The sequence below is a fragment of the Bison bison genome, unplaced genomic scaffold (genome assembly GCF_000754665.1).
Source record: "Bison bison bison isolate TAMUID 2011002044 unplaced genomic scaffold, Bison_UMD1.0 scf7180017864369, whole genome shotgun sequence".
NCBI classification, from domain to species: Eukaryota; Metazoa; Chordata; class Mammalia; order Artiodactyla; family Bovidae; genus Bison; species Bison bison.
In genome coordinates, this window is record NW_011494941.1 from 3294025 (window position 1) to 3313878 (window position 19854).

The 19854-nt window shown below is 37.4% G+C and overlaps 1 protein-coding gene across 3 annotated transcripts in view; it reads right to left on the reverse strand.

The window, feature by feature from the left end:
• Positions 1-19854, reverse strand: part of OMA1 (OMA1 zinc metallopeptidase) — a 66075-nt gene that overhangs the window by 6296 nt on the left and 39925 nt on the right. For all 3 annotated transcript variants that reach the window (XM_010855871.1, XM_010855873.1, XM_010855872.1), the window contains exon 8: positions 14957-15106. In XM_010855871.1, coding sequence (XP_010854173.1) covers positions 14957-15106 — 150 coding nt within the window. The remainder of the gene's footprint in view (positions 1-14956; positions 15107-19854) is intronic.

The window sequence follows — 19854 nt, forward strand, 5'->3', positions numbered from 1 at the left end:
GATTTCTTTGGAAGGAATGATGCTAAAGCTGAAACTCCAGTACTTTGGCCACCTCATGTGAAGAGTTGACTCATTGGAAAAGACTCTGATGCTGGGAGGGATTGGGGGCAAGAGGAGAAGGGGACGACAGAGGATGAGATGGCTGGATGGCATCACTGACTCGATGGACGTGAGTCTGAGTGAACTCCGGGAGTTGGTGATGGACAGGGAGGCCTGGCGTGCTGCGATTCATGGGGTCGCAAAGAGTCGGACACAACTGAGCGACTGAACTGAACTGAAAATCACTGCAGATGATGACGGCAGCCATGAAATTAAAAGATGCTTGCTCCTTGGAAGAAAAGTTATGATCAACCTAGACAGAATATTAAAAAGCAGAGACATTACTTTGCCAACAAATGTCTGTCTAGTGAAATCTCTGATTTTTCCAGTAGTCATGTATGGATGTGAGAGTTGGACTATAAAAAAAAAAAAGCTGAGTGCTGAAGAATTGATGCTTTTGAACTGTGGTGTTGAAGACTTTCGAGAGTCCTTTGAACTGCAAGGAGATCCAACCAGTCAATCCTAAATAAAATCAGTCCTGAATGTTCATTGGAAGAACTGATGCTGAAGCTGAAACTCCAATACTTTGGTCACCTGATGCAAAGAACTGACTCACTGGAAAAAACTCTGACGCTGGGAAAGGTTGAAGGCAGGAGGAGAAGGGGACGATAGAAGATGAGGACTGGATGGCATCACCTACTCGATGGACATGAGTCTGCGTAAGCTCCGGGAGTTGGTGATGGACAGGGAGGCCTGGCGTGCTGCAGTCCATGGGGTCGCTAAGTGTGAGACATGACTGAGGGACTAAACTGAACATTTCACTAGGTCTCACTGAAAAAATAATGACCTGGAGGGGTGGAGGGAAGACGTAGAGGACAGGACCTGAGGGAAGAAGTAACTCGGGTATCCAGAAGAAGATACTTCCAAAATGCTGCAGTGAGTGCCAGAACCTGAGATGGGAGAGTCATGTTCCGGACAGTGTGGAAGCCAGGACAGCTGCAGCAGAGTGGGTATGTGGCAGGTGCAGATCGTGTGGGATCTCACAGGTCAGGGAAGGGATCTGGGTCTTACTCTGAGTGCGCCTGTTTCTGACATCTGTGGGGTCCATGGCAAGAATGCAAACGGAGGCTCAGACACCATATATTTAAATATCTAAAATGACTACATAAAAAATGTTCTGTTCTACTTTGAGGAACAGACAATCAAAATGACGCTGATGGCCAAACACAAAATTAGCATCCTTGAATTCACTGTAAGGTTGCAGGGAGCCTACCCTGGCTGCTGTCACTGGCCTGCTGTCCACTCCCTTCTCCCACCACAACCGCCCACCTGGCACTAGGAGGGACCTTGTGTAAGCATGTCCAAGGGAAGAGGTCCACACAGGCCCTGGAAACAGGCTCCAAAGGATCTGGGTGGGGAATTCCATTATGCCAAATGATGACAGCATAGGTTCTTAAAAGGGACTATTCCCTTAGGTCTCACAGGAGAGGAGGGCATACAACCAGAGGCAAGTCAGAAAAGGGTCTTTCCAATTGGCTGAGGTCAGGGCAAGAGCTTGGGTCTAGGACTCTGAATGAGGCTGTGAGTTACCAAAATAAAGAGGAAAAAGCACTGAAGTGAAATTCTTTGGTGACAGAGGTCTTGTCTGAATTTTCTTTGTATCTCACAATATGACAGAATGTGATATGTACTCAGTGTTAAGTAAATGTTTGTTAAACTGAACTGAAAAAAGAAAAACAATGTTTCCCAGCTACAGCACTAAAGTAAACAGAAATTCAGACCCTCAGCCAAATGGTGACTTACTGTCCAAACAAGGATACCTCTGAGAGTGAAAGGAAATGCTATTAAAATAAGATTTACACCAAGACATCAGGCACAACCTGAGACTGTCCTGGCAAAACTGGGACATGCTACTCTTGCTTTAACTCCTTTATAACCAGGCTGATGTTCTTTCCCAAGTGAGAAGCCATCCTGTCATGGCTGCTACATCACACGCCCAAGGCGTTCCTGGGTGTCCGTAAAGGCCCAAGTGTGGGGTTCAGCAGGTAACGGGGTACAGCTGAGTTTAACAATAAGAGATGTGAAAAAGCAAACAAAGAGAGGAGAATACCATCTCCAATAGTCTTTTATATTCAGTAAAAGCTCTTCTCTTTCCTTTCGTCAATACTTTTGCCTTCAACAGAAACTTAGAACCCAATACTGAGTAAAGTGCTAGGTACACCCGAATCAGAACAAACAGTCATGATCCCTGCCCTCAAGCAATTCACTTTGCATTTCCCCATTACTGGGCTTGTGAATAGTTTCCATAGTTTTGTTTTATGTGGCTTTTATAAGTTACCGTGCTATGAAAATCTTTGTTTAAAAAAAAAAAAAAAGATGTTATTTTCTAACCTCCAGTTGGGAAGGAAAATTCCCCAAAATAAAATGATCTGATCAAAAGCATAAGAACAGAGTGTAATTCTTGTGATATAGGGCCAGACTGCTTTCACTAGGAAGGGTTTATCACCCTATAATATCATCATCATGCAATCATATCTGACCTAATCCATGTAAGAGTGCATGATTTCTATCAAGATAACCACATAATTTCAAATCTCAGAATTCTTGGAAATCATGCGTTAAATTTTACAGAGAAGAAAATTGAACCCTAGAGAGGTTAAGTGACTGGCAGGAAACAAAACACTGCCTAGTATTTGTTTATTTATTTGTAATTGCCAAAACTTGGAAGCAACCAGGATGTTCTTTGGTAGGTGAACGCATAAATAATCTGTGCTACAAGCAGACAACAGAATATTACTCAGCACTAATAAGAAAAATTTTCAAGCCATAAAAAGCGACGGAGAAACCTTAAATGCGTGTTTTTAAGAGGAAAAAAAAAAGCCAATCTGTAAAGGCTGCATAGTGTGTGATTCCAGTGATATATGTGACATTCAGAAAAAGGCACAACTATCGAGACACTAAAAAGATCCTTGTCTGTTAGGGGGTAGGAGGGAGACAAGGATGAACAGACGAGCAAAGAGTATTTTTAGGGTAATGAAACCTACACTACGTAGTACTATAAGGATAAATACGGCATTATACATTTGTCAGAACACCACCAAATGTACAACTAAGAGTGAACCCCAATGTAAACTGTGGACTTTGGGCTATAATAATGGTGGCAATGTACATTCATCTATAGTAACAAATGTACCACTCTGGTGCAGGATTTTGATAGAGGGGAAGGATGTGCCCACATGGAAGCAAGAGGTAGATAGGAAATTGTACCTTCCATTTAATTTTGTTATGAACCTAAGATCTGTCTTAAAAACAAAACTATCTTTTTCAAAAGCTGGCATGGAAGTAATCCCAGGTGGCACTAGTGGTAAAGAACCCGTTTGCCAATGCAGGAGACATAAGAGACGAGGTTCGATCCCTGGATTGGGAAGATCTCCTGGAGAAGGGCATGGCAACCCACTCCAGTATCCTTGCCTGCAGAAACCCATGGACAGGGGCATATGGCGGGCTACAGTCTACAGGACCTCAAAGAGTCAGGTATGACTAAAGCCACTTAGCACAGCACAGCACATGGAAAAGCAAAAAGGTTTAGAAAAAAGGAATTGGAACCCACTTTTGTTGTTTTTGTTTTTTATACTTCTGCATTACATGAACTAATGTGGTTTCTTTTTCTCTCTCTTTTTTTTTTTTGCACATTATGTTTCCTGAGTAATCCTTTACTGAATAAAACGTACTTTGGCAACATCTGAACTACATTTCCTTAACTGCTAGAAAAACTATATATACTTCATAAAGGTTTATATTAGTATTTCTTCACACGTCAACTGTTTTTCTCCTCTACCTATCAAGCAGAATCCTGTTACAGACCACGTATATTTTCATCAAGTCTTCATCTGTTTTGCATAGTAAGATTTTTATCACATATGTTGGTAAAACATTCTTTTTTTCACTTTACTTTCCACATTTATTTCATTATGCTTTGTGGTACCAACATCTTTTATTTTTTATAAATTCAAATCTATCTTATTAAATATGCCTTCCTCTCTTTTAAAGTAAGCAATGCTTTCCTACTATATAACTAGAATATGCTTTTTCCCTTACTTTGTTTTCTGTATTTAACTCCATGCACTGCACATAATAGTACTTAATAAATGCATGCTGAATTTTAAACAAACATTTATAGAACACAAGCTATGAATAAATCATTATGATAAATGTCATAGGAAAAACATTCTTAAGAGTTTTTACAGCCTAAGAGAAAGCAGGAATGCATTCACATAAGAATATACAGTTCTAAGAATCCCATGGAAGACGTAGCATTAAATATGGGATTAGCCAGCCTAAAGATTCCCACTAGGAGTGAAAGAAACTAACATTTACCATTCATTTTCTATGTGTCTTGCACTGTGCCAGGTGTTCTATCTAAATTGGGGTTATGATATGAACTAGGAGTGAAAGAAACTAACATTTACCATTCATTTTCTATGTGTCTTGCACTGTGCCAGGTGTTCTATCTAAATTGGGGTTATGATATGAACTAGGAGTGAAAGAAACTAACATTTACCATTCATTTTCTATGTGTCTTGCACTGTGCCAGGTGTTCTATCTAAATTGGGGTTATGATATGAACTAGGAGTGAAAGAAACTAACATTTACCATTCATTTTCTATGTGTCTTGCACTGTGCCAGGTGTTCTATCTAAATTGGGGTTATGATATGAACTAGGAGTGAAAGAAACTAACATTTACCATTCATTTTCTATGTGTCTTGCACTGTGCCAGGTGTTCTATCTAAATTGGGGTTATGATATGAACTACTTTGAAATCCTGGGCTCAGTGTTAAATACTTATCATTAAAGTATCTTATAGTGGAGGGAGGGAAGGAGAAAGTTTCCCTTTCTTAGGCCAAGAGGGAAGGAGGCATGATCTCCGCACAAATACATAAAACATTCATTAAACATCCAGGAGAGACTGCTATCTCAGTTTCCTTCTCCAGGGGATCTTCCTGACCCAGGGATCAAACCCACATCTCTTTATGTCTCTTGTACTGGCAGGCAGGCTCTTTATTACTAGCCCCACCAGGGCTTCTCCAGTGGCTCAGATGACAGAGAATCCACCTGCAATGCAGGAGACCCAGATTCGATCCCTGGGTTGAGAAGATCCTCTGGAGAAGGGAATGGCTACCCACTGCAGTATTCTTGCCTGGAGAACCCCATGGACAGAGAAGCCTGGTGGGCTAGAGTCCACAGGGTCACAAAGAATTGGACACAACTGGAACAACTGAGCACTCACGCAGTAAAGAAGAAAATAAACATTCATTCCCAAGCATTTAGTTTCTAATGTCCATTAAATCTTCTTTTTGTACTATTCAACTCAATTCTCTGTTAATTTCTTTACATGATCTTTGGTTTTCTAAGAAGAGCAGAGTGCAAGCTATAATCACAATCCTATATATTGCTAAATAGCAAGCTAAACTATATATTTTATCTAATTCTCAAGCATCAGTGGATTTGGAAAGTTCACCACTGCTACTGAGTACTTCACTGACACTTCGTTGTATGTGTTTCATTTATTAAGGGATCTTTCATCATAAAAGGGGTTTCCCAGGTAGTGCAGTGGTAGAGAAGCTGTCTGTCAATGCAGAACACGCGGATTTGATCCCTGGGTCAGGAAGATCCCATGGAGTAGGAAATGGCAACCCACTCCAGTATTCTTGTCTGGAAAATTCCATGGACAGAGGAGCCTGGTAGGCTACAGTCTATGAAGTCAAAAAGAGTCAGACACGACTGAGTGACTGAGCACACACCATCTTAAAAGCAATGAAAGTTGGTTTGGTTAGATACCATAGCAAAATGCATTCGTTCCATTGGTTTTTGGTTGGTTGGTTTTGTTCCATTCCCCTTTAAACTCTTACACTTCTCCAAAGTCTGAAAAGTAAGATCCAAAGTCTCTTTAAGTGTTTTTAAAATTTCTCTTTATACCACGGCATCTCGTAAAAGCCTATCTTTGCAATGAAGGGCAAACATTTGATAAATGTATGTATCTAGGTATGTTCATGTCAGGTTTCTCTTGCATGATGCTCTGGGATTCTTCTAAAAACTTTTCCTGAGAAATGTTATCTAAATTAAAAATGTGACATAGAAACTAGTCAAAGATATGTCTTCTGTCTTGTCAAAAGACCAAACAAATGACCCTTATCACTGTTACCTGCAGCTTGGATTTCCTTGTGTCTTCAATATGCTTCCATTTTCTTAAACACCTTTTTTAGCTTCAGATGTTTTAATTTGGCTGTGCTATGTATGTTGCTCTATCTCTGAGCATCAGTAAGTCTTTGCTCTGGAGCATCAATTCTGTTCTTTCCAATAGCTACTCTGCAGTATTCACAAGTGAAGTAACTTTTTGAAGTGGGTGTGTCTTACATTTGTAAAGTCATTCTTTCTTCTTCCTGTCACTTTCAATGTAGCTGAATCAGCCTTATCATGCAGCTTTACATGGTGCTGCCTCTGCATGTGCAACTAATTTGGGCAACTAAACTAAGTTGTGTCCAACTCTTTTGTGACCCCATGGACTGTAGCACTCCAGGCTCCTCTGCCCATGGGATTTCCCAGGCAAGAATACAGGAGTGGGTTGCCATTTCCTCCTCTAGGGGATGTTCCTGCTCCAGGGATCAAACCCAAGTCTCCTGCATTGGCAGGCAGATTATTTACCACTTGAGCCACCAGGAAAGCATCTCTGATGAAGCAAATTTTTTAAATTAGCTTGAGATTTGCTTTTTTTTTTTTAGTTTTTCTATTATTTAAAGCTTATCTTATTCGAGGAAAATGGGCATTTGGGGGGCTTTGGTTTTTGTCGTTAATGCTAGATTTAGTTGAGATGAAGATCTTTGTGGTATTATTATTTGAGGACTCTCAGACACTACCTATTTATTAAATATCAATACAATTATCTGTGACCAACCTTCCTTTCAACTCTTATGCACTAATCATCATTGTGATTTAAAAAAAAAAAACCTCACTTACCTACATCTTAAATCTACTCTTAAATAGGAGAAAAATGTGCCTGCAACATCTTTTGTTCCATTGGAGCTGACTTGGCTGGTCTGAGTTCCTTCTTCACTGTTCTACTTAGGTAGATTCCTCCTAAAGACACACGGGGCTTATCTGCTGGCTCAGACAGTAAAGAATCTGCCTGCAGTGCAGGAGACCTGGGTTCAATCCCTAAGTTGGGAATATGCCCTGGAGAAGGAAATGGCTACCCACTCTTGTACTCTTGCCTGGAGAATTCCATGGACAGAGGAGCCTGGCGGGCTACAGTCCATAAAGTCACAAAGAGTCGAACACGACTGAAGCGACTAACACTTTCACTTTCTGAAGACACAATCAGCTTAGCCTTTTAAGAGAGAGGAGGATATTTCTTCAATTAAAGACACTTCTCAGGTTGCTGAAGAACTGGATCTTTGGCAGACTGCCGTCTCACCACCTCACAATCACTTGCTGGCTATGAGGGGTAAAACCACATTCCCAAAGGAGGGGTTACGGCATCACCCTCCAAACCCTCTGATCAAATGCGACATCACTGAACATGGAGCAGCCAGATTAAGAGACTCCTGATGTGAAGCCATATGAAGCATAACTGCACCACCTATAAAATATTCTTGCCAAAAGTTAACTTCCACTTATAGGCATACAGAGAAAGAGGCTGGTCAAGGCCACAAAGAAGTAATCAGATAAATCCAGAATGTGGGTCTAGATTTATTCAACACATCAATAACATGTTTAAAAACAAACAAAGGGCAGGGAGACTGTTCTAAAATCACAGACTTAAGGGACAAAGCAGGGAAATGCTATATGGATTTGTTGGATTTGAATAAACTAATTATAGAACTATATTTTGGGATGATATTTGAGTATACAAAGGATATTTAACTTTATTAAGGGGAAATTACTTAGTTTTCTTAGCTATGATGGTGGTATGATTACAGAAGAAAACAGTACTAGTTTCTAAAATGAATATGGAAGTATTAGGAGGGAAAGCCCTCATGTATAAGTTTTGCATTAAAATACTTCAGGGGAAAGAAATAAGAGAAGGGGCAAATGAAGCAAATGTATAAAAAACTTACTACTACTGAATGTGACTGAAAATGGGGGTTCATTAAATTATTCAAATTATTCTCTATCTTTATATATGTTTTAACATTTTTACCATCAAAAATAAAACTAAAAATCTTTTCTTAAAAAAAAAAACAACCTTACTTTTCCTTTGTCATTTTTACACTTCTATAACTTCAACCTTGATTTTACATCAATATCTTTTAATTCTAAATGGCTCATGAGAGGTTTAAATGTTTTTCCTGAAATATGAAAGCAGTCCCTTTACACCCTCTGAATTTCCAACTCTTTACCTTAATTTCTGAAGGTAAGCATATACTTTTCAAAAGATCTAAAATTTTAGTATCAATAACCTCAGTGCAAAAACTCACTAGAAACAAATTTAAGAGAAAATAATAAGAATAGTAGGTTACCACTTCAAGGAATAGGAAATACACCAGAAAACACAATACAGTGTGTGGCTACTTAAAAACAACCAAAAAACTTGTTTTTATTAGTCTGACAGGATGATCTGATCTGGTGTCTACTTGAAAGGTTAACAGGAGACAATAGGAAACAAAGAGAAAAGCTGTGAAAGACTCTGAAACGGGCAGTAAACGGTCATTCGGTGCCCTGTCAAGTGCATCCTTGGGTATTATCTCTGTCTTTCACGGCCTTAGAGCTACTTTACCACACTGTAAGTTGTAGAAAACTTACAACACTGTAAATGACACTTGGCCACAGAAAAGGAAATGAACGATATCTGGTACTACATATCAAGTAAAACAGCAATTACATATGCATAAAAAATAAACTAAGTTCAAAAGAGAAAAAGGAAAAAGAACAGGAAAAAAATTAATGCCAAGAAGCCTCATGGTTAGGCTAAAAGCCTCCTTTGAAAACAGAAACCAAGACATTTCAAGGGGAAAAAAAAAATCACCTCCATTTTTAAAACATGTTTTTCTAAAGATATCATTACTTTTCTCCCCTTTCCTCCTAAAAGCAATTTTTTTCTAATAGCCCATTCATTTCAGCCTCAAGTAGATACACATCAAATGCACCATAATATTTTTTTAAGGTTTTAAGACAATGGTACTGTCAGGCTTACTGGTTTTATATGATTCAGAGGCCAATTCAATTACAGTAGCTGCTATGATATTTGCCTTTTCCTCAACACTCTTCATGTCAGACAAAATGAAATTCTGTGAGGTGAGCAGTGTGTTTGTGTACATTGGCCAACAACGACATTTCACTTCAATGTTAAACACTCTCATATTTTCTCCTTATGCGATGTATAATATTAATGATTTATGCATTTACTTTGTCCAATTATAAATATGTAAGAATGATTTACACGTGAGTTAAAACCCCCAGCTTCCTGAAAGTTTAAAGAATCTGAAGTAAAATGAGATTAAAATGAATGCATTTATGGTCTGCCACTGAGTGATTCTTGTACCTAAAAATTAAATGTAGTAAATTTGAAACTCAAGATTTAAAAAACAGTTTACAAATAAAGCTGACATTGAAAGTTCTAAGAGTATTAAAAAATAAATCCTATTCAAAATTATGATTATAATAACATAACCCCAGACAAATAGTAATTCCAAATTAAATGCCTTCCCTATTTACTCTATTATTCTCTATCCCCTTCCCCATGCCAAGGAAAGGATGACAGAGAGTTGGTAACAGAAGAAATATAAAAAATTTAGTATAAATGTTTTCAGTTGTAAAATAAATCCGCCAAGTAAATTTCAACCCCAGGTTATTATACAATTTTTCTTATTAACATCTATTCATATAGTATAATGATACTACAGAAAAAATTAAATAAGGTTATCTCTTTCAAGGATTATGTATGGTATATATAAATTTAAAATTTGAATATAATTTTAAAATTGTCATACTATTAAACATCAACAGGTTGATATAACATCTGTTCTTCAATTTTTCACCCAAGTTGTTATGGTAACGGAATATGTGGGATATGTGTTTCCTAAATTTAACTGATTATTTCAAGTAAATAAAATTATAACATACCGTATCATTAACTACAAATAATATCATTACTATAACTCTTTATTTATCCTTTTTAAATACTAGTGGATCACAGGACTATATTTAACTAGGCATTTACACATGCATTATCTCAGAATTCACATTTTTTTAAAAAGCAAGGATATTTTTTTCCAATTTGGAGGCTTGATTTAGAAACAAAACAAAAAAAGGAATTGGCTTATTTTCTGAACAATATACTAAACTAAAACACTCCAAAATTACATGATTATACTGTTTTGTAGGAGCTGTAGATTACACTCTTTTCAAATACAACACAGATCCTGTTATTCCTCTAGTCCTCAGCTCAAAACACTCCACTGAGGCTCTCTTCAGTCATGTCCGACTCTGTGTGACCCTATGGACTGTAGCCCACCAGGCTCCTCAGTCCATGGAATTCTCCAGGCAAGAATACTGGAGTGTGTTGCCATGCCCTCCTCCAGGAAATCTTTCTGACCCAGGGGTGAAACCTGAGTCCCCTACAACTCCTGCACTGCAGGCAGATTCTGTATCACTGAGCCACAAGGAAGCCCCCACTGCTGCTCCATCTCTGAGTAAAACCTAGGCCCCCCCCTCTTTTTTTTGGTGGGCCTATAAAACCTGCTCCCTCCACCTTCCCTTGTTTAACCCCAAGCAGCTACATTGGTTTCTTTGCTGGTCCTCAAATATAGCTGGCTCACTCCTGCTCAAGGACTTGTACTTACTATTCCCTCTGCCTGGACAGCTCCTCCTCCCAGGAAGCTACATGGCTCACTCTTTCCCTTATTTCAAGTCTTCCTTCAAATACCTTCTTCCCAGTAAAACCTTCTCTGACCCAATCCCATTTCAAACAGCTATTCCAGCAACCATGACTACCTCTGCTCACACATTACCTATCTGCTATGGAATGAACTGTGTCATCTGGGAATGTGTATGCTGAAGCTCTAATTCCCATTGTGACGGTATTTAGAGATGGGGCCTCTGGGAGGTAATGTTTAAATGAGGTCATGAGGGTATGACCCTTGTGACGGAACAGTGCCTCCTAAGAAGAGGAAGAGACACAAAAGCAATCACTCTTTCTATACCACGTGGGACACAGCGAGAAGACAGCTACATACAAGACACGAAGAGAGACCTCACCAGAAACTGAACTGGCCAGAACCTTAGTATTGAACTTCCAGCCCTCAGAATTGAGAAAAGTGTATTTCTGCTGCTTAAGGCAGAACCCTGATCTTGTACTTTTAGCCTTCAAATCTGTGAATAAATTAATTTCTGTTGCTTAAGCTACCAAGTCTATGGATTTTGTTATGGCAGCCCAAGATAATACACAATTCCTCCTTCTTTATTTCCCTCCCTTACATTTATTACTAACATGCAATATACTGGTGATTTATTCTGTATATTACTAATTTATTCTATTCACTGTCTCTCACCCTTTACTGCCAAATAAACTTCCTGAGGGCAGGGGGTTTTGTCTATTTTGGTCACAACACCTACAATACCTATAATCTAGCACGTAAGAGGTAATCAATAAATATTTGTTGAAAAATGCTCAAATATAGATTTAAAACATCATAAACATTAATATGCTATGGTAAGACAATACACTTCTGTAATGATCTACAGGAAAACAATAAAAAAGAAAAATATACAATCTTCAAAAACTTAAATTTTAAAACATCAAAGTTACCAAGATTTGTATTCTCAGAGGACCAAAGAACCTCATTTTCCTGACTTTCTTGGTCTTTTCCTACGAACCTAATCTACTACAGGCTCTTCCTCCTACCAATTAAGCATGGACTCTACCTAACACAGCTAAGTGTCCAAGAGCACTTCCTGTGCTTACCTCCTAAGTGAACTCACTCACTCTCACCACTTCAACTACCAGCATTTCCTGGTGATTCTGAAATCCTCACCTCTGACCGAGACACCTCTGCACACTGGTGCCCAACCACCCTTTAGATGTACATCACTGTCTGAAATGGCAGAGGACAGGAGCTTTAGGTACAACCCAACACTGTCCTCACTTTAGTAGGAAAGAAACCTTAAAGAAAATCTAACCCAAAAAAGATAGTCTCTAAGACGACACAGACTCACGTAATTCCAGATACTGCATGAGGAATCGTTTTCTTTCATTACAGAAATTAGACCTATGATAGTAGGGAATTCCGATCTCTGAATTATGACTATGTATTCTAATTAACAATATACTCTTCTACTATCAGTTTCACTTCAATCAGTGAATTACTCCCAATATTGTAGTAGAGTTTTATTACCTTCAAATTGAATTTAATCACTTGGGGGGAAAAACACAAGAAATTGTATGAGGTTTTCAAATTAAGCTTCCGAACTAGAATAGTTTATTTTTAGAAGAAAAATATCTCTTAATTTTTTCATCATCACTGGCTTCCAAATAACATATCTGTTTCTCCAACCATTTTTTTTTTCATACTCACTACTCAATTTATTATTATTTTAAAGACTTCTCTAAAGAACATTTACTACTTCTTTAAAGATCATTAGTTATCTGATGATGAAACAAAAACCCGGAATTTAGGACAGGCTTCAGATAAAAGTTAGGTAGAACTCATTATCCAGTTTAAGCAAACCATGTATTTTTAGAATTTCATTAAGCAAAAAGCAAAGGAAATTCTAAGAGAAAACCATATGGTTATTATGGATTTAGAGATAGGTTAAGCCATTCCCAGGGTAGTGTGAGGTTCCTGGGTCTGGGGTGCCACTAAGAAGACTCTCAGAGTCAGCGCTCTTCAATACAAATCAGCTACTTATGAAACTGACTGTCCCAGTCCCATGTTGTCTCTCAAGGGGAATAACTACTACACGTTATATCAAGTAAATTTCACTGCTCTTTCTTTCTCACGTATTTTTCCTTAAAGTTAAGAGTATAAATGAAATGTATTTAGGATAGGTCTCAATAACCTATGTCTGGCTCACCCGGTGCTCATAAAAGGCATAAAGTAAGCTCAAAAAATCAACAAATCCAGTCATCATTCTTTTCAAAATACGTCCAAAATCTGACCATTTCTCTCCCGCTCTTCTGCCTCCATCATCTCTAACCAGGATTACTGCAAGAGCCTCTTAAATAGGCTTCCTGATTCCACCCTTGCTCCCCTATAGTCCACAAAAGAGACCCGGTGATCACTATAAAACACTTGAGCCAGATCAAGCCTCCTCTGCTCAAAGCCCTCGCTTAGCTTCCCATATCACTTGAAATAAGAATCAAGACCTTACAGTGGTTTAGAAGACGCCTCACACCTCAACCATTCTCCCCTCCCTTACTCCATTCAGCCCCAGTGTCTTGCTATTCCTTGAATATACCAAGCAAGCACAGTCTCACTTCCGGTCCTGGGCATCAGCTGCTTCCTCAGCCTAGAAGACTCTTCCTCCAGATATCCACAGGACTTGCTCCTCTGCTTCTTTCCAAATTCTGTGTATTAAGGTCTTCCTTGACAAATGAACACTGACTAGTATACCTTCTGTTGCCCAGGCCTCTCTCCCACCTTTCATCCGCTTTGTTTTTCTGCAATGTGCTTATAACTGCTTGACATACTATATGTATGTTTGTTGGCTTGTTTATTATTTGCATTCCTTAACTAGAATGTTAGCTCTAAGAAAACAAGAGGCTGCTTTGTTCCTTGCTCACTCCCCGGCACAATACAACACAGAACAGTACATTAGCAATGAATATTAATAAATGTTGATCATATGAATAAATGAATGAATCTTGTGGTAGTTTCTTGTGTAGTTTCTTACCACAAATAAGAGGCTTACCCCCAAAATACGGTTATTATTATTACACCAAGTAATAAGGTTATTCTTCCTTCACAATGTATACCATTGTATTCTACTTTTCTTATGATAAATAATATTCCTTATTATATTAAGAATCATTTTTTACTTATTTTAGCATCTTAAAATATCAAGACTATGTATTATTTCTTTTGCAAATCTTTCTTATAGCAGGTACTCAATGTTTGTTCTTCTGAATTTGAAGTCATATTTAAAGAGACGTTTATAATATATCTGTATCTGTTGTGTTATCCCTTTAGCAATTAGCCCAAGACTAATTCTTAAATTGGTAACGAATATTCTGCTTTTAAGCACATGAGGCAGAAGAGAGGATGCAGGCTGCCTTAGAGACGACTGACATTCATTTTGTACCTATGTGGAAAGCACTTCTGAATATGTTAAATCAAAAGAGTTTTAGAAGAGAGTGAATACTACTTGGGAGAAAGCTGTTTCAGCTTGATCCATTAATGAATTCTACAAAGGAAAAAAAAAGAGCACACAGCACACACTTTATTCTATCTTTTAAGAGAACTAACCAGAAAGCAAACTAATCTGAAGGGTTTTTTTTTTTTCCTAAAAAGCAAAACAAAACAAACTCCAGCATCACTACTGGAATTAATACTCAACCCAAAATTTCACACAATTCATTAACTGGTATTTTTAATGATAAGCTGAAATCACTAAGACTATGATCAGTATGATGAAAAACATACCTTGATTTTTAGACTTTCACCGAATCAGTTAAAACTAAAAAGTATGATACTAAAAGTGCTAAACCTTGACTATCATGAAAAGTCAACTATACATACCAATTTATTCACCAGGACTTGTGGACTAGCAGGATTTTTTACTTTTCAGTGAAATCCTTTGAAAACTGATGGTAATAAAAATGGCTGACAGGCTAGTGCTCTTTTTCTAGGCACAGGAAGTAACAGTATTAAAAATAAATGATACCATAACAATAAAGTCTTGCCTTATGCAGTGTTAGCTCACCTGAGGTATGAGCCTATCCAAGTGCTCAGCTCGACTGCCATGAGAAGGGTGTGTAGACAACCATTCTGGCAACTTGGGATGACCATGGAGGCTTTCTGCAAATTCCATCTGCTGCCAAAACACTGAACTGGCTCTGACGTCCACACAGGCCTAAAACCAAAATTAATAAAAGCACAACGTAAGCTTAGTAATGAGGACATTATTTTTAAATTACCTTTATGTCATTACATTTCTTAAAAATATTTACCATTATCATTTTAATAAAAGTAAAATGCGCTCATTGCTTAAAAAAAAAAACAACAACTCTCAACAATATGGTAAAGCATCCTCCTCCCTCTCCCTCCCACTAGACAACGTCACAATAATCCCACTCCCAAGAAGTGTGATGGATATTAAGAATGTATATTGAGGGCAAAAATCTTCCATACAAATTAAAATTTTTTAGGTTTTCATAAAAAGATTTTAAAATCTAATCTGTTAACAAACTATAATAAAGAAAGTTTACTCTTCATCTATACTACCAGAATAATTAGAGGACCTCAAATAAAGACAGTTACACTTTTATGTGAAATTCCAATTTTATTTGCATTATATCTTACTACAAAAATGGTTCTGCGTTTTAGAATATAAGATTAAAGTGCTGACTCCAGAAAAAATTTAGTGTTTTTATGCTGTTTGATTCCACCCACTATTAGCATTCATTTACATTTAAAATCAGTCATTCCCTCTTGGAAATCTTTTTTAAAGGATATTAAACCTACACTATAGGTTTCATTTGTTGACATTTTTTTGGCCAAAGCTTAACTTCCTCCTTTACAAATTTCTTTTATTGTATTTATTCTTAAGAAGGATTTCACAAGTTTGAAATCAGAGATATTACTCTATGATTTCTTTTTAATACATCTGTTTACATTTACCTCGTCAATTCACTTGAAGTGAACATTTATCAACGTATGAGTAATGTATTTTTTAAATTTATTTACTTTTTAGTTGAAGGATAATTGCTTTACAGAATTTTGTTGTTTTCTGTTAAAGACAGTTATAGTTTTAATGTACACATCAATTGGTCTACTTTTCCTTGAACTTACTGAAGAACATTTGAATTAAGCCATTCAAAATACCTTACAAAAAAATGAATCTTTAAAAAAAAAGATGGGGTATACAGATTTTGTGTATGTGTGTGTACAATTCCATCATATACTCATATACATATACTTATCTATTCATAGATCATTTCTGGAAAGCTATTTAAAAAACATTAATAGTAGCTACCCTAAGAGATAAATGGGGTGTTTGATGGTGGAGGAGGTTATTTCTGAAATGTATTAAAATATATTTATTTTATACTAAAATTTATTTTCTAAATCCTACATAAAGTGATTTAGTAAATATTATTATAAACCTATTCAATTTTTTCACACTTCTTAACTTATTTTTCCTATAAAAAGTGGCTGGGAAAAAAGTAGTTATATTGTATTTCCCAACCAGTTTTACTTTTGATTAAAAAATTTTTTAAATTACACTGTATTGACTAAAATGTGCTATCAAAAGCCTTAATGTGCTATCAGCCTTAAAACAGTGCAACTGTGACAAACAAAAAGACAAATAAAGAATACTGTACGCTAATTTAGACAGTCAACAACTATGCCACATCATTTTTAATAAACACCATTAAAGCCATTTTTAAATACTCAGAAAATGAAAAGAAAAAATGATTTGAAATTCAAGTAAGTTTTATTCAATGTTTAAAGCAACACCATTCTTTTTTTATTGTGGTAAAATACATATAACAAAGTTGACCATCTTAACCACTTTTAACTATACGGCTCAGTGGTACTGAATACATTCACACTATTGTACAGTCATCTGTACCCATAACTAGACTCATAACTCTTCATCTAGTGAAACTGAAACTCTGTACCTATTAAACAACCCTCCATTCTTCCCTCCCCTCAGCCCCAGGCAACTACTATAACAATTCCTGTCTTTATGACTTTGACTACTCTTAAAATACCTCAAATAAATGGATCACACAGTATTTGTCTTTTTACACCTGGCATTTCACTGGGCATAATGTCCTCAAGATTCATCCATGTTATAGCATACTATAGAATTTTCTGCCTTTTTAAAAAGGCTGGATAACATCTCATTGTATGTATGTACCACATTTTGTTTATCCATTCAACAGTCAGTGGGTACTTGGGTCGCTTCCACATTAGCTATTGTGAAAATATTGCTATGAACATGGGTGTACAAATACCTTTTCAAGACCAAGCTTTCAATCTCCCAGGGAATACACCCATAAGTGGAGTTGCTGGATCATATGGTGATTTTAATTTAAAATTTTTTCAGAAACCAACATTTCATTTCCATGGTGTCTGGACCATTTTACACTTCCATTCAATTTCTTCATATCCTCACCAGCACCTGTTATTTTATGTTATTTTGATAATAGCTTTGCTAATGAATGGTAAGTAGTATCTCATTGTAGTTTTAACTTGCAGTTCCCTAATTATCAGTGGTGTTGAACATCTTTCCATGTGCTTATTGGCAATTCACATAGTTCTTCTCTGGAGAAATGTCTATTCAAGTCTTTTGCCCATTTTTGAATTAGGTTTTTATTGTTGAATTTTAGAAGTTCTCTATATATTCAGATATTAATCCCTTATCAGATACATGATTTGCAAATATTTCCTGCCATTCTGTGAGTTGTCTCTTTTTACTCTGGAGATAGGGCTTCTCTGGTGGCTCAGGTGGTAAAGAATCTGCTTGAGCCCCAGGTTCAATGCCTAGGTTGGGAAGATCCCCTGAAGAAGGAAATGGCAACCCACTCCAGTATTCTAGCCTGGAAAATCCCACAGACAGAGGGGCCTGGCAGGCTACAGCCCATAGGGTCACAAAGAGTTGGACACAACAGAGCAACTAACACTCTGTGAATGGTGTCTTTTGATGCAATTTTTTTTTTAATTTTCATGAAGTCCAATTTGTCTACTTTTTCTCTTGTCAATTGTGCCTTTGGAGTTACATCTAAGAAATCATTACCAAAATGAATGCTGTGAAGGGTTTTGCCCTGTGCTTTTTTCCTAAGAGTTTTTGTTTTAGGTCTTACACTTAGGTCTGAGTTAGTTTTTGTATACAGTATTAATAAAGGTCCAGCTCCACTCTTTTGTGGAGAAATCTGTACGCAGGTCAAGAAGCAACAGTTAGAACTGGACATGGAACAATGGACTGATTTCAAATTTGGAAAGGAATACATCAAAGCTGTATATTGTCACCCTGCTTATTTAACTTATATGTAGAGTACATTATGCTTCATGCTGGATTCGATGAAGCACAAGCTGGAATCAAGACTGCAGGGAGAAATACCAATTACCTCAGATATGCAGATGACAGCACCCTTATGGCAGAAAGTGAAGAGGAACTAAAGAGCCTCTTGATGAAAGTGAAAGAGGAGAGTGAAAAAGTTGGCTTAAAACTCAACATTCAGAAAAGTAAGATCATGGCATCTGAACCCATTTGCCAATTCATGACAAATAGATGGGAAAACAATGGAAACAGTAACAGACTTTATTTTCTTAGGCTCCAAAATCACTACAGATGGTGACTGCAGCCATGAAATTAAAAGACGCTTGCTCCTTGGAATAAAAGCTATGACAAGCCTAGACAGCATATTAAAAAGCAGAGACATTACTTTACCGACAAAGGTCCGTACAGTCAAAGCTATGGTTTTTCCAGTAGTCATGTATGGATGTGAGAGTCGGACTACAAAGAGAGCTGAGTGATAAAGAACTGATGCTTTTGAACTGTGGTATTGGCGAAGACTCTTGAGAGTCCCTTGGACTGCAAGGCGATCAAACCAGTCCATTCTAAAGGAAATCAGTCCTGAATATTCACTGGAAGGACTGATGCTGAAGCTGAAACTCCAATACTTTGGCCACCTGATGCGAAGAATTGACTCATTGGAAAAGACCCTGATGCTGGGAAAGATTGAAGGCGAGAGGAAAAGGGAATGACAGAGGATGAGACGGTTGGATAGCATCACCGACTCTATGGACATGAGTTTGAGCAAGCTCCAGGAGTTGGTGATGGACAGGGAAGCCTGGTGTGATGCAGTCCACGGGGTCGCAGAGAGTCAGATGTGACTGAACTGAACTGATCCTCTTTTTTTAAGAATTATTTCCTGAAAAGATTGTCCTTTACCCATTTTCCACTTTTGGCAAAAAATCATTTGACCATATGCATGACGGTTTAATTCTGGGCTATCTACTCTATTCTATTGGTCTATAAGTCTTTCATACTAACACCACACTGCTTGGATTACTGCACACTTGTAGAGTAAGTTCTGAAATCAGGAAACATGAGTCTTCAAGTTTTGTTCTTTTTCGAGATTGTTTTGGCTACTCAGGTTCCTCAAGATTGTATATGAATTTTAGGATAGGTTTTTCTCTTTTTTCGGCCATGCCATGTGGCATGTGGAACTTCCCTGATCAGGGACTGAATCTGAAACCCCTGCAGTGGAAATGTGGACTCTTAGCCACTGGATCACCAGGGAAGTCTCTAGGATGGGTTCTTTTATATCTCAAAAAAAAAAAAGATCACTGGCATTTTACAGAGATTACACTGAATTTGTTGATTGGTTTGGGTACTGACATTTTAGCAATATTGAGTTTCACAATCCATAAGTACAGGATGTTTTTCCACTCATTCATGTCATCTTTAAGTTGTTCCAGAAATGTTTTGTAGTTTTCACTGTACAAGCCTTTTCCCTCCTTAGTTAATTCCCAAGTCTTTTACTCTTATGGGTGCTATTACAAATGGAATTATTTTTGTAGTTTTCATTTTTATTCACTGTTCATGAATAGAAATACAACTGATTTGTGTGTGCTGATTTTGTAGCC